This window comes from Manis javanica, chromosome 1 (genome assembly GCF_040802235.1).
Source record: "Manis javanica isolate MJ-LG chromosome 1, MJ_LKY, whole genome shotgun sequence".
NCBI lineage: Eukaryota > Metazoa > Chordata > Mammalia > Pholidota > Manidae > Manis > Manis javanica.
In genome coordinates, this window is record NC_133156.1 from 212,352,786 (window position 1) to 212,369,190 (window position 16,405).

General features: G+C 35.9%; 1 protein-coding gene across 7 annotated transcripts in view; it reads left to right on the plus strand.

The window, feature by feature from the left end:
- Positions 1-16,405, plus strand: part of ATL2 (atlastin GTPase 2) — a 63,674-nt gene that overhangs the window by 25,150 nt on the left and 22,119 nt on the right. For 6 of the 7 annotated variants that reach the window (XM_073214220.1, XM_073214217.1, XM_073214196.1 and 3 more), the window contains one exon: positions 227-468. In XM_073214220.1, coding sequence (XP_073070321.1) covers positions 268-468 — 201 coding nt within the window. In that variant the 5' untranslated portion in view covers positions 227-267. Of the gene's footprint in view, positions 1-226; positions 469-12,910; positions 12,932-16,405 lie in introns of those variants that run through there. The other variant, XM_073214222.1, reaches the window with a different exon arrangement.

Below are 16,405 nucleotides of genomic sequence, written 5' to 3' on the forward strand. Positions count from 1 at the left end.
GTGTGTGTGTGTGTGTAGTGGGAAATATCTTACTGGAATCCTTGGTCCTATTTAAAGAGGGAGTGAGGAATCCACCATATACTTAAATATATCTTTTTGTCACTATTTTCAAATGATCTGCAATCCCAGTGATGTTATTTGAAATACTGCTTTAGTTGTGATCTTCCAAGAAAAGTTTGTAATGCAGGAATTAAAGTAACCTGTCTCTTTTTTTTTTTCATTATAGGTGAGAATTATGAAGATGATGACCTAGTAAACTCTGAGGTTATGAAGAAACCATGTCCAGTACAGATTGTTCTTGCTCATGAAGATGACCATAACTTTGAGCTTGATGAAGAAGCTTTGGAGCAGATACTGCTACAGGAGCACATACGAGATCTTAACATAGTGGTGGTATCCGTGGCCGGAGCTTTTCGTAAAGGGAAATCATTTCTACTGGACTTCATGCTTAGATATATGTATAACAAGGTGAATAGTGTCTTTTAAATTGAACCCAGTTAAAAACAAAAACAACAGCCAACCTTGTTTAAAAATAATACAGAAAAAAACAGAAAGAGCTCTATCTTTAATTTTATAAAAATGAAGTTCTTGGTAAGATGTCACAGTTAAGACAGTAATGTAAGTTTGTTTGAGCTCTTGATTCTTCTTCATCTCCATAATTTCTTTTTGCATACAGTGCATAATCGATGCATATGATTTGAACATCTGTGTTTCAGGCATTGTAGCTCTAACCCAGGTCATCTGAGTACACTCGGTCTCTGAAGTCCTATTCATCTTTCTTTTTTTGTTCATCCTCACACCCTCCCCTTCTTGATCACCTTTATAACAATGCATAAATAGGCTGATAGAGACTTTTATAAAAATAAACCTGTGCTCCTCAAATAAGTCACTGTCAGTGACTACTCCTTATTGAGACCAAGTTCAGTTCCTTAGAGTGGCTTCCATGATCTCTGAGACTCATCTCCTGCCCCTGTAGGTCAAGTACACTATAGTTTTTGTAGTTGCTCAAAAAAAAAGGGTATCATTGTATTTCTCAGGGTTGCTGTACCCATAGCTAATCTCATAGAAAGCTTTCCTTAATTTCTAAGACTATGTTGATGTCTTCTTCCCAAGTTTCATGGTACAGTTCAGGTGTTTCATTGGTACAACTTCAGTTACTTATTATTTTTTTGCTAGTTGAACCTCTGTGAGGAGTGGGCCTTATGTTTGTTACCATATCTCCTGCACCTAGCACAGTGGTCAGCCTATATAGTAGGCTCTCATTTTCTGTTTTTACCAAGGAATCTCCTTTTCACTACATGTTTTCACTTTTTAACAGTACTGACAATTGTTATTCCCTTTTCTCTTGACTTTGACTTCTTTCCTGCAAAAAAGCAGAAAAAAAAAATCCCTAGAATCAGATGTTTTTCTAACATTTGAAAGTTGGGCTGAGAGAATGGGATTTTGATAGAGACCAAGAAGAAGGAATTGAAATTTGGAGTGGAGCACTTGCCAGGAAGGACTTCACAACAGGCTTTGGACATTGAGCAGCCACATACAGATGCTGGAACATACTTTAACAGATTTATGTTATTGTCTTAATACCTGTCTGGGTGCTCACCTTAAGTGACTGGCTATGCCTCTGCCTTGAGATAAGTAGTAAGGTGAACATTTCCAGTTGATTTTCTAGGGAGCTTTTCAGTAAGTTCTTTTCATAGAGACTACTAGAGGATGTTCAAGTATGCTTGAATATCAAGAATGTAGTTCACGTTAAAGAACACTATTTTACATGTTTAGGTAATTGAGAAATATACAGTATTTTAAGGTTTTCCATTTAGACTTGATCATCTCCCTGAGTTTTACATCTGAAATAGAAAAGTGTATAAGTGGTGGCATGCTTTTTTTAAGATAAGACCATACATTTAAAGATGATGAGGTATTCCTGTATTTTGAGGTTCTAACTCTTTAAATTAGCCTGTGTATATTGTATCTCTCTGTCCCTGAACTGTTCACTGCAAATGTACTTGATTCCAAGTAGGTCATGGACAGTAGAAAGTTAGAAGAAGAAGAAAGTTTAGATCACTTGTCTGACAAAGACAGCTAAGTTTCACATTAGGTTCCATTTCTGTTTATCTCTTATCAATTAGTAGTGGTTGTTGAGATGGGGAGTAGCAGCCCACACATGTCATGAATCTGCAGTCCCTAACACAATTCCCCCTCTCCTGGGGGAGACACTGAAGCCACAGAAAGGTTACGAGGGCCTGAGTGAGGTCACATACCTAGTTAGTGGCTTTTAAGCTGAAATATCTTCCATTACTTTTCATTCTGAAGGTTTTCATATAGAATTCCTCATACAAGTAATCTTATTCTGTTAATTAAAGAGTATCTTATTTTTGGGATAATATCCTCTACTTCTGCTGATTTAGGAGGGGTCATGCTTCTAAGAGAAGTAAAGGAGAAGTAACAGTGGGGATAGTTTGGGTTTATTTTATAAACCTATATGCCTGCAAAGGTGGGATGCTAGCTGAAGAAGGCAGGTGATGAGTAGTGGCTTATGTTGAGTTTGTATGCCTTCTGTATTTACCTGAATCAGTTTATGTCAGGGCACAGTTCACTGAAGGAGCTACACATAAATATTTTTCTTTATGATATAGAAATGAGTGTTTTCATTTTGAGTAGTTGGTAATCATAACACAAGGCTGAATGTGAGCTTTATTTGTTGGTTAAAAACAAACACCAGTATTAAGTTCTTAAAACTAAGAATATTTTGAGATTTTTACCAAACATTTCTAAGTTATGGGGGAAATTCTGATTTTTAGGCCTCATTTTCTTATGAAGTAAATAGCTTCTTGTACAGCTTGTATTATGAAAATAACTTGTTAGGAGGAAACAAATTAGTTTTTTATAAACTTCAGTGGTGAACTAAAAGTTTTTCTAGGATAAAATTCTCTCATGTCAAGTCAGAATTTATTACAGTTAAGCTTATACCATGAAATAAGACATGAGAGTATCATCGAATTGTTTATTGAATTCATTTGCAGGAAACGTTTTGAACTTAAAAGGATATCCCTTATGATAATCACTGAGTGCAGTGTATGAGGAATACCATGGTAATTTAACTATTGTTGATGTACTACTTAATAGTTTGCAAATAAGAGTATTTTTTTATTTATAAAAGTCATTCTTGAAAAGTTACAAAATGAATTACAAAAATTCATGTGAAAACTGTTAGGTCTATTATGTCAGTATTAAAAAAAAAACACCATATCATTTCATGTGTAAAAGTAGGGAGTTATACAAGAGATTAAAATCTATAATGAGACACAGAATTGGTGGTGGTAATAGGAGGGAGGTTGACTTTCAAAATACATGTGTATACCCTTAAGTTTTCTATGCCCTCCCCTTTCTAGTACTGATTTGGTTGTTTGGGTGTATAGTTCAGGTAGATGTATTTTTTCTTTCTTTAAATTTTTCTTTTTTTCTTAAAGTATATTTTACAAACCGAAAAGTGCACAAATCTTAAATGTATAGCTTGATGGAATTTTATATATGTATACACTCTATGTTACCACTACTCAAATGAAGATAAAGAACCCCCACTTTGTTATATCCTTCCCAGTTAATATCTACCCCCAAAGGAAAAGGTGACCACTTTGTGAACTCTCATCACAGACTAGTTTTGCCTGTTTTTGAACTTTATATGAATGAAAGCATGTCATCGGGATTTGTGTTCAGCTTACTTCATTAATATCTCTGTGAAATGTACCCATGTTTTTGCATGTAGCGATTGTTCATTCTTTTTGTTACTTTAATATTCTATTTTATTTTTATTTTTTTATTTATGCATTTCAATTCCAGTGATCATTTTGGAAGGTCAATACTTAATTTAGTAAAATTAAATTGTATAATGTCTGTGAAAATACTTGGATATATTGGACACTAAGACACTAACTTTATGTAAGCTGTTATTGAACTAGATAAAGCATTTGAATTATGTAGAGTTGCTTCCACTTTTATGTCATTCTCTATTCTTTAACTTTACCATGAAGAAATTTTAACACATGCAAAAGCAATTAATAGAATAAATACCCATGTACTTAGTTTTTAGCAGTGATCAACTTTCAGTCTTGTTTCATTTATACCCCAACTTATTCCACACCTTATGTATCGTTTTGAAGTATATCCAGATATCATTTGATTTGTCAATATTTCAGATGTGTATCTCTTTAAAGATTAGGGCTTTTTTTTTTACATTACAATAATATTATGCATAAGAATCAGTAATCCCTTAAGTTATATAAGTGGTCAATTTTGTAATTGCCGCAGATGCTTTAATATTTTTTAACAATTTGTTTGAATCAAGATCCAATCAAAAGAGGTCCACATTGTGAGTGTTTGTCTTAAAAGTGTTTTTAACTCTATTTTTCAGTTTTCCTCCAGCTCTTTTTTCTTGGCAATTTATTTGTTGATGAAACTGATAGTCTTGCAGATTTTCCCAGGCTGGATTTCCTAGTTTTACCCCTTTGGTGTAGTTCTGTGTATTTCTTTGTCCTATAAGTTTCCGGTAACTTGTTAGTTGAATCCAGAAATTTGATCAGACTCAGGTTTGACTATATATAAGAGCACTTCATAGATGATACATTCTTCCACCAAGAGGCACATACCTTTTAAGGTAACAGTTTTGAGTCTTTACTGAATTCTTTGTATTCTCATTACTAAGCATTTAACAGGTGTTATTTCACTCGGTATTCACAATAACCCTATACAGTAATTTTAGTATTTCAGTTTAGTAGGTGGAGAAATGGGGCTCAGAGTGGCAAGGCTCTAAGATTCTGACCAGGTAGTTTGATGCCAAAGCCTGTATTCTACAACGTACCATGTAAAATGATGTTTGGTCCTTTTCCATACCTGTGCTGAATTGTTCGTGTATTATGTTTGCTTTAATGTTTGCTTCAGAAGTTGAAATTGACAGGTTGAAATATCTTGACAAATTATTGACAACTTGAGAAGTTTTGTCAATAAAATCAACAAGTTCAAATGACTTTTCTTGCTGCCCACTGGTATCTGTGTTATTTAATGAGTAAAGAGTTTTGATTCAAATTATAGCATAATTGTTGAAGGCATTTTAAGGGAAACTATATGTAGTTTTTAGTCTTTGTTATTTAAAGAGCTGATCCTAGAACTACTTCCAGAGATCAGGAGTAAGAACTATCTTTCAGGATCATGTGTGCCGCTATATATAATTGGTCAAAAACACAGATGTCTCAGAATCAGCCATATGGGATGTTGAACTTCATTTCACCCATTTCTCTAGGTCCAACATGTAAGATTTGTAGGAAATGGCATGTAGGAAACCCACAAAGAAATACTTTGTTTCATGTTCTTTTCTAAGAAAGAAATGTGTTCAGAGGAAACTATTTTAAAATATTTCTTTCTAGGGTTTTTTAAATAACACACAAAGTGCATAAACCTTACTATATATATTGCCAGTGATTTTTTGTACTTATACTTTTTTTTTTTGGTTGTAATTTTTTATTTTTTTTATTGTCATTTCACTTTTTCATTCAGGACCAGATTAAAGTGGGATTTTTAATATCTGATGAAGAAAAACATAGAACACATCTTTCCATGTCAGATAAATATACTGTTGCTATTTTTTTTATTTGTTTATCATGATACACAATCTTACATCAGTTTCACATATACAACAGTGCTTCAACAGTCACCCATATTATTAAATCCTCACTCCTGCTAGTGTGGTTACTCTCTGTCAACATAGGAAGATGTTACAGAATCTTTGTATTCTCTATGCCATTCTACTATCCCTGTGACCAACTTGTATTAGGATTGAGAATTTTTGTGGGCTTTTATCCCCCTCACTTTCCCCAGCTACCCACCCCAACCCCTCCCCAATGGTAACCACCAGTCACTGTATTTTTTTGTTATTTTTGACATTTAATTTAAATACCTAATTCATTTCTGTAACATAAATCTCAACCTATTGAAAATGGTTTCTATCCTTTTTTTTTTTTGAAGGTTTCACATGAAAAACATTGTTACTACATTCACCCATATGATCAAGTCCCCCTCATACCCCACTGAAGTCACTGTCCATCAGTGTAGTAAGATGCCACAGAGTCACTACTTGTTTTCTCTGTGCTACACTGTCTTCCCTGTGACCCCCGACACACCATGAACCACCAGTCACTTTTCAGTGTCTGGAGGCTACTGCTGTTTCATTCATCTTGTTTTGTTTTGTTTTGTTTTATTTTTAGATTCCACAAATAAGTAAAATCATATGGTATTTATCTTTCTCTGCCTGGCTTATTTCACTTAGCATAATACCCTCTAGGTACATCCAGGTTGTTGGAAATGGCAGGATATTTTCTTTTTATGGCTGAATAATATTCCATTGTATATATGTACCACATCTTCATTCATTTATTGATGGGCACTTAGGTTGTTTCCATAACTTGGCTGCTGTAAATAATACAGTGATAAGCATAGAGGTGCATATATCTTTTCTAATAAGGGATTTTGTTTTCTTCAGGTAATTCCTATAAGTGGAATTACTGGGTCGTATGGTATTTCTATTTTTAGTTTTTTTGAGGAACTTCGTTACTGCCTTTCTCAGTGGCTGCACCCAGTTAACATTCCCACCAGCAGTGTAGGAGGGTTCCATTTTCTCCATATCCTTACCAAACTTGTTATTTCTTGTCTTTTGAGTGGTAGCCATTCATACTGGTGTGAGCTGATAATCACATTGTGGTTTTGATTTGCATTTCCCTGATGATTAGCTATGTGGAGCATCTTTTCATGTGCCTGTTGGCCATCTGTATTTGGAGAAATGTCTGTTCAGATCCTCTGCCCATTTTTTAATTGGGTTATTTGTATTTTGGTGTTGAGGTGTAACCTCTGCTACTCAGATCAAGAAAGAGAATACTTGCAGCACTCTGGAAGGCTCTCACCTTCGCAGTTATTACTGCCAGCACTCAGGGTCCATCACCATTCTGACTTCTATCACCATACATTGGTTTTGCCCACTTTTAAACTTAATATAAATGTAATTATAAAGTATACCCTTTTGTGTCTGGCTTCTTTTACTCAACTTTAAGTGTAAGAGATTTATTAATGTTGTAACATGTATAAGTAATTGTTACTTTTTATTGGTAAGTGGTATTTCATTGGATGAAATTACCACAATTTACCTCTTCTGTTAATAGACATGTGGGTTGTTGGTAGTTCTGTCTCATGAATAAAGCTATTATGAATATTCTTCAAAAGTCTTGGTGATTAAGCACTTACATCTGCTGAGTTTATACCCAGGAGTAGAAATGCTAGGTCAAAGGGTAAATGCCTATTTAACTTAGTAAGGACTGCCACAGTACTTTCCATAGTGGTTTTACCAACTTGTACTTTGACCACCAGCAATATATAGTTGCTGTACATCATATAGGTGCTATAAATCTTACAGTATTGTCAATCTTTTTGATTTTAGCCATTCTGATAGGTGTGTATTTTGTTACTTCAAGTCATCATACCCTATACAGACACATATGTGCATAAAACTGCTAGATTTAATGTAGAAGTTTAGCTTATTCATTTAATTATTACTTCATTTGAATTTGCTTAGAATATTTCACTTAATACAAGTGAAATTACAGCAACTATTATAACTAGTTGCTGTAATTTTACATTCTATGTCATTAACTATTTTTGCCTATGCAAGAAACAGGGAAAATCTGATCAGAAATTTAAGAATCTGTAAGGAAAATAAAAATTGGTGGCCTTATTTTTGCCCCTGATTACAAGCTAAGGGGTTGGGTGTAGAGTTAGGTGGACTGTGGACTACTTTCTTTCCATTAGCACATTGGATCTTCCCCCACCTGGATTTTGATTTCTGGATTGAAACTAATTTTCTATGCTTTCATATGCAGTTTCAAAATTAGTGTAATTTCAATTAGAAAAACTTGGCCAAATGTTGCCAAAACTAGAGGAATCAGAAACAGATGAGATGGAAGAGTCTTCAGTATATTGTTCAAAGTCCTTATGTAGTATTTTAGGAGGGACTTTCTGGTTGCATTCCTGAATCTATTCCCTGAAAATGTGTCATTCTCAATTTTATTTATTTCTTCTCTGATCTTTATTATGTCCCTCCTTCTGCTGACTTTAGGCCTCATTTGTTCTTCTTTTTCCAATTTCAATAATTGTGACGTTAGACTATTCATTTGGGTTTGTTCTTTCTTCTTTAAATAGGCCTGGTTTGCTATATACTTTCCTCTTAAGACTGCTTTTGCTGCATCCCACAGAAGTTGGGGCTTTGTGTTATTGTTGTCATTTGTTTCCATATATTGCTTGATCTCTATTTTAATTTGTTTATTGATCCATTGATTATTTAGGAGCATGTTGTTAAGCCTCCATGTATTTGTGGGCCTTTTTGCTTTCTTTGTACAATTTATTTCTAGTTTTATACCTTTGTGGTCTGAAAAGTTGGTTGGTAGAATTTCGATCTTCTGGAATTTACTGAGGCACTTTTTGTATCCTAGTATGTGGTCTATTCTGGGGAATGTTCCATGTGCACTTGAGAAGAATGTGTATCCTGTTGCTTTTGGGTGTAGAGTTCTATAGATGTCTATTAGGTCCATCTGTTCTAGTGTGTTGTTCAGTGCCTCTGTGTCCTTACTTATTTTCTGTCTGGTGGATCTGTCCTTTGGAGTGAATGGTGTGTTGAAGTCTTCTAAAATGAATGTATTTCATTCTATTTCCTCCTTTAGTTCTGTTAGTATTTGTTTCACTTTTGCTGGTGCTCCTGTGTTGGGTGCATATATATTTATAATAGTTATATCCTCTTGTTGGACTGAGCCCTTTATCATTATGTAATGTCCTTTATCTCTTGTTACTTTCTTTGTTTTGAAGTCTATTTTGTCTGATACTGGTACTGCAACACCTACTTTTTTCTCCCTGCTGTTTGCATGAAATATCTTTTTCCATCCCTTGACTTTTAGTCTGTGCATTTCTTTGGGTTTGAGGTGAGTCTCTTGTAAGCAGCATATAGATGTGTCTTGCTTTTTTATCCATCCTATTTCTCTCTGTCTTTTGATTGGTGCATTCAGTCCACTTACATTTAGGATGATTATTGAAAGATATGTACTTATTGCCATTGCAGGCTTTAGGTTCGTGGTTACCAAAGGTTCAAGGTTAATTTCCTTACTATCTGAGAATCTAACTTAACTCACTTAGTATACTGTTACAGACACAATCTAAAGGTTCTTTTCTGTTTCCCCTTTTTCTTCCTCCTCCATTCTTTATATGTTAGGTATCATTTTGTCTATCCCTTGATTGACTTTGGGATAGTTAATTTAATTTTGCATTTGCTTAGTAATTAACTGTTCCTACTTTCTTTACTGTGGTTTTATTACCTATGGTGACAGCTATTAGTCCTTAGGAACACTCCCATCTATAGCGGTCCCTCCAAAATAGACTGTAGGGATGGTTTGTGGGAGGTAAATTCTCTCAGCTTTTGCTTATCTGGAAATTGTTTAATCCCTCCTTCAAATTTAAATGATAATCTTGCTGGATAAAGTAATCTTGGTTCCAGGCTCTTCTGCTTCATGGCATTAAATACATCATGCCACTCCCTTCTGGCCTGTAAGGTTTCTGCTGAGAAGTCTGTTAGCCTGATGGGCTTTCCTTTGTATGTGATCTTATTTTGGTCTCTGGCTGCTTTTAACAGTCTGTCCTTATCCTTGATCTTTTCCATTTTAATTACTATGTGTCTTGGTGTTGTCTTCCTTGGGTCCCTTGTGTTGGGAGATCTGTGGATCTCCATGGCCTGAGAGACTATCTCCTTCCCCAGATTGGGGATGTTTTCAGCAATTACCTCCTCAAAGACACTTTCTCTCCCTTTCTTTCTCTCTTCTTCTTCTGGCATCCCTATAATGCAAATATTGTTCTGTTTCAATTGGTCACACAGTTCTCTCAATATTCTTTCATTCTTAGAGGTCCTTTTTTCTCTCTGTGCCTCAGCTTCTTTGTATTCCTCTTCTCTAGTTTCTATTTCATTTATTGTCTCCTCCACCATATCCAACCTGCTTTTAATACCCTCCCATCGTGCTCTTCAATGATTGGATCTCTGACCTCAATTCATTCCTGAGTTCTTGGATGTCTTTCCGTACCTCCATTAGAATGTTGATGATTTTTATTTTGGACTCCCTTTCAGGAGGAGTCACGAGGTCCATATCATTTAGTTCTTTCTCGGGAGTTGTATTAATAATTTTACTCTGGACCAGGTTTCTTTGGCATTTCATATTTGTATATGGCGCCCTTTAGTGTCCAGAAGCTCTATTCTGGAGCTGCTCAGCCCCTGAAGCAATGTCGGGGGTCGCAGGGGAGCGGTATTGGTGCCGGGGGGGCGGAGGAAAGAGCTGTTCCCTGCTTCCCTGTGCCTGTGCTGCTTCCCTTCCCCTGTGACAGGCTGCTGTGCCTGTCCCCACTGCCTGAACCAGTGGGCCAAGCACACAGATATAAGCTTTTGTCCCAGAGCAGGTGGATATGGATCCCTGCTTTGCACAAGCGACTGGAATCCCAGTCTCCTCAGGAACTCCGCCTGTCCCAGCTTCCAACCCCATAATCAGAAAAATATGATGAAAGCACCATGAAATGTAGTTTTGTGCTCTCAGCACAGATCTCCGGAGCTAGGTATTCAGCAGTCCCAAGCCTTCTGCTCCCTCCCGGCTCTGTTTCTCTTCCTCCCGCTGGTGAGCTGGGGTGGGGGAGGGGCTCGGGTCCCGCGGAGCCACAGCTCTGGTACGTTACCCTGTTCGCTGAGGTCTGCTCTTTTCTCCAGGTGTATGCAGTCTGACGCCCTCCTCTTTCCTGTTGCTCTCTCAGGATTAGTTTGCACCAACTATATTTTCTAATTGTATCTAGTTTTAGGAGGAAGCTCTGTCTCTCCTCATGCCGCCATCTTTAATCCTCTCACATAGTTGAATTTTTTACTAATATTTTCTTGGGTAGTTTTGGATCGGTGTTTGTGAGGTGTACTAGTCTGTAGTGTCACTTTTTCTTTTAGTGCTTTGAACATACAGTTGTCTGGTAGATAATTAAAAATAAGAAAAAATAAAAGATTAAATTTTTCTTTTTAGTCCTTCGCTGACACTTTCTTTTTATATGTATGTCTGAGTTCCTGATCTATATTATTTTTTTTCTCTTTGAAGAACTTTTAACATTTCTTGCAATGCAGGTGTACTGGTGATAACCTCCCTCAGTTTTTGTCTGAGGAAGTCTTTATTTCTCCTTCACTTTTGTCGGATAACTTCCCTGGATACAGAATTCTAGGTTGGTGGCTGTTTTTTTTTAAAACATTTTATCTACTTATTTGACCCTCTTCCTGGTATTTTTTTTTTTTTTTTCCATTTCTGATGAGAATTCCAAGGTAATTCTGGTCCTTGTTCCTGTATTGGTAAAATGTTTTTTTCCTCCTGCTTCTTTCAGGATTGCCTTTTTGGCTCTGTTTTATTGCAGCTAGACAATGATACTCCTAGTGTAGATTTTTTGGTGTTCTCTGACCTTCTTGGCTCTATTGTTTGATATCTATCATTAATTTTAGAAAATTCACAGCCATTATTACTTCTGATGTTTCTTTTACTTGTTTGACTCTTTTCCTGGTATTTCCATTATACCCATATTAACCTTTTGTAATTGTCCCTCACGTTTTGGATGGTCTGTTGAATTATTCTTAGCCTCTTTTCTTTGCATTTGTTTGGGAAGCTTCTACTGACATATCTTCAAGTTCATTAGTTCTTTCCTTTGCTGTGACTCTTCTGTGGAAAAGTTCATCAAAGGCATTCTTATTTCTGTTACAGTGTTTTTGGTATCCAGCATTTTCTTTTGATTCTTAGAGTTTCCAACTCTCTACTTCCATTTCCTATTTTTTACATGTTGTCTACTTACTCCATTATAGCCCTTAAGATATTAATCATAGTTATTTTAAATTTACTAATTTATATTCTGAAATCTGGATTATATCTGAGTCTGGTTCTGATGCCTGCTTTGTTTCATCAGTCTGTTTTTTCTTGCCTTTTGGTGTGGCTTATAATTTTTTGTTGAAAGCCAGACATGAACTATTAGGTATTAGGAACTGAAGATTTAGGCTTTAGTGTGATGTTTTGTTAATCTAGCTAGGAGATGAGCTGTGTTTAATATTAGTTTTCCATAGTTGTAGGTCCCAGAGACTTCAGTTTCCTCTCTCTCCCTCATTGTCTTTGGTTTTCCCTAAGAGCTCCTTCTAAAATAGAATCTGTCTTTTGGCTTTCTCAGTTGCAATCTGCAGCTGCCATATTGGAGCCCCATTGATGTGGTGGTAAGGTGTAGGACAGGGGAAACATTATATTGTGATTAAATCTCAGTTTTTTAAGTAGTTCTGATTTCCAGGGCTGTGACTTTCCGAAGTGTTTCTTAGTTTTTTTTCCTCCTTTAACATAAAACAGGAAAGTTGGAGGGGGCTGGAGTTGGCAAATTGCCCTTTCCCAGGGTCAGCTAACGCTCTGGTAAGGTAGTTTGCTCTGGAGGACAGGCCTTTGCTATGGGGACTGTAATTCAAAGTGGTTACTTTCCCCTGTGTGTAGATAGAAATTGTTACTGTTTCTTTACCCCTGCTGGAGTCCTAAGGGATGTTTTCTCATGTCTTTCTTTAAAACCCTAGGGAGCTCGTCAGGGTACAACCCAGAAAAGTTGGGGGCCTGCTAAGACTAAACCTCTAGGAGTTCTTAGCTAGTCCACTGTCAGCTTCCAGCAGTTTATCCAAATTACCATTTAGATGTTCTTACCAGTTGCCCTGGCAGCTTTTACTACTGGTAAAGCTGACCTCATCTTGTGATTCTTTGCATTTGTCTGTCTTTCCAGATTCTGGGGAAGCAGATTTGCCGTGACCTCAATTCTCTGATCTAAGAAAGTAAAGTATTTCATTTTGTTCAGCTTTCTTCTTGGGAGGGTGGGTGTGAAGACTTCTTAGATTTTTACATGGGAGAACTAAAATTAGACGTACAGTGGAAATGGAAAAGTCAAATCTCCATTTCAAACCTTAATGTAGTAACTAGAGGTGTTTCCCTTTTCTGTTCTGATTAGCACTTAAGTACACTTAAAAGAAAATTGTGGTTAAAAAAATGCCTAAAAAATTTACCATTTTAACTATTTTTAAGTATACAATTTAGTGGCACTAAGTACATTCATATTATTGGGCAACCTTCACCACCATCCATCTCCAGAATTTTTTCATTTTTCCAAATTGAAACTCTGTACCCATTAAACACCCTTCCCCCGCCACTGCCAGCCCTTGGTAACCTCCATTGTACTCACTTTCAATGAATTTGACTACTCTGGGTATCTCATATAAGTAGAATCATACAGTGTTTGTTATTTTGTGTCTTGCTTATTTCACTTAAAATAATGTCTTTAAGGTCAAGGGTACCTTTTAACCAGAAACCTTAAAAAAAAAATTATGCTTCTTTTGTGTGTACCTCAGTTAATACAGTTATCCTTTGTCTGAGCTTGTGACTTCCTCAGTCATAAAGTAATCTCTTTGTCCAGCCCCAGAAGGGAGGAATTGGACATGGGGGTGGTTAAGATGTTAGATAATTTAAAACTGTTCTAATTTTTTAAGAAGCCAATGTTCTTAATTTGTTCTAGGACTTGCAGAGTATCTTACAAATGAAAACACTAAATTATGCTTGGTGATCAGAATGTGTATATTACTCTACCTGCTGATTTGGTTGTTGAGTGTTAATAATCTACCTCCTGTATTAGATATTAGTTTATACAGGTTAAGATTTTTCATCTGTTGTGTTTTGTGGGGAAAGCCTTGCAACTAGAAAGTATCTCCTCCTTAATTGTTAGTGTTACTTTCGTCTTTAATTTCATCCTTTTGTCTCTTTTCTCCTAGCTATGATGAGTTATTTCAGCTTCTGAATGGGCCCTAGTTCTTCCAGCCTACTCAATGTTGGAGTCTTCAGGCCTGTAGACAGGGAATTGCATGTATTCTGATACATACTGACTTGGCTGGGCCACCTCTCTATTTAGTTTACCTAGCTGGTGTTTCACTTCATTGCTAGAGAATGTTACCTTTTCCTATGGTGAAATAAGTATTTGTTTCTTACTATTTAGAGTAAGGTAGGGGTTCTTTATTGTTGATAATTGTATTATATTGGTAAGTCTTTTTGGCAAGAGCTTACATTTATTCACTGTAGTACTGGGCTACATTTAAATGTTAAGGTGTTTTAGATTTTTGTAATTGAGATTTATTCTGTAAATCTTACCTTCTTATTTTTCTGCAGGAATACGATTATTTTAGAATTTGGAGTTTGAAAGCTTGTCTCCACATTAGTAAGTGATACCAGGTTACTGTCTTTCAAGTTCTTAGGTTTTCTTTTAAGTAAATTATGATACAGCACATAGTATCTATTATGAGTGAGGCTGCCTCTAAAATTCACTAGAATACTTGTTGAGAGCGGGGGCGTTTTGTTCTTGTTCATTTATGTTTTCCTAGAATGGTAGCTTGCACATGGTAGGGGTTCTGTAAGTATTTTTGAGTGAATGTATGAATGTATTTTATAAAAGGTATCAGTATTTAGTATGTTAGAAAAACAGCAGACTTGTTAATTTTAAGTTGTGAAAACCAAAATTTACTGGTTTTGTTCAGCCAGGTTCTCTGATTTACCTTTCATACTTTTATTGACTAGTCAGTTTAGTGTTTTCTAAACATTTCCATTACAGTGTAAAGAGATGATATATACTCAATAAATTTTTTTATGCTACACCATTTTTTTGAAGTTTTTGAAGAAGATAAGATTAATAAAAATGTGTTAGCTTATTTCAGATACGTGTATTTTTTAAAATTTATTTTTATTGTCTCGTCTGTGTAATTATGTTCTTTTTTAGGAATAATAAAAAGAATCCTATTTCTTCCATATCTCTTACCCATGCTCAAAAAGGAACACATTGATGCTTAATAGTTAAAACTTTTAATATATTCATTTATTGAACAAATAATTTTGAGTGCCTACTGCAAGCCAGGCACTCTTCTGCGTTCTGAGAGAAAAACAGACAGGCAGATAAAACTTCCTCTTGTGTGGAACTTCAGTTCTTATAGAGGAGATAAAGGGGAAGTAAGCTAAATAAGTACAATATAGAAAAAGAACAGATTTCTCTAACAGGGCAGATTATTTTAAGTTATTTGTGTAGGTTGGACTTTTAAAATATAACCAGTTCATTAAATAACACTTTGACATTACTGGGGTAGCAGATGCCACATATGAGAGCCTAGAGCAGTTTGATAAAAAATGGAGTTTATAGCCTGTGCTTTCAAGATTTACACAAGAACTGCAGTGCAGAGCTGTCATATACAGATAATCACCTACAGTGTTAATGATACGCCTGAAGAGTTCTGAAAAGTTGGAGTTTTTAACAACTTACATATTTGGGAATAGTGACCTTTTTGCTATGGTAGAAACAGGAAGGGGTGTGTGTGTGTGTGTGTGTGTGTGTGTGTGTGTGTGTGTGTGTTTATGGGGAATATCAGGAGCACAGATAAGAGGTAAATTAAAGGTGGATTGTATGCAACAGACCTCCAGATGGTAAATGGGGAGCCACAGATGACATTTCAGCAGGACAGTGGCATGATTACATTTCTTGTTGAGAAAATTAAATGACTGGGAAGGATGGGTTGGAGGGTATGGCAAGGAGGTGCAAAAGACCTATTTGCAGTATATAGTCTAGGGGCAGGACCACCATTAGGTTTGTCCAGGGATTACCATTAATCTTCTAATCCTTGTAAAGTGTGCCTCCTGAAGCACAGGTCCATACTATATTGTTTGAATGGAGTTTGTGCATGTGGCAGCCTTGTGACCAACAGAATGATAACTACCTTAAATTGAAAATACTGGAAAGTGAAGAAGAGTCCAAGAGAATTTTGTAATTGATAAGATGGTAACCTGGGAGTGGAAGTTTCGTGGAATAATAATAGATGGTTTGAAGCTTAAGGTTGATCTTCATATTAAGTGATAATCTGAACACCCCTTTGTTTTTCCACCTTATATCTGCTTTTCATAAATTGCTTCATCCCTCATTAAGCCTACGTTAAACACCTTTTTCTCCACCTCTAACCTGAGCTTTGTTATCTGTATTGGATATAAATCTAAGCTTATTAGAAAAGCCCTTAGTAGCCCTGTGGTTTTATTTAAAATACTTAATTATGGAAAATTTTAAACATAACCAAAGATAGAAGAGTATAATGAACCTCTGTGTGCCAACATTTTGCTGGTCTTGTTTCACCTGTTTTCTTCCCTGCACTTTTAATTCTCTTTTTGTTGGCATATTTTAAAGCAAATGCCAGGCATATCCTTTTACCAAAACAGTTAAGTATTTCGCAGAT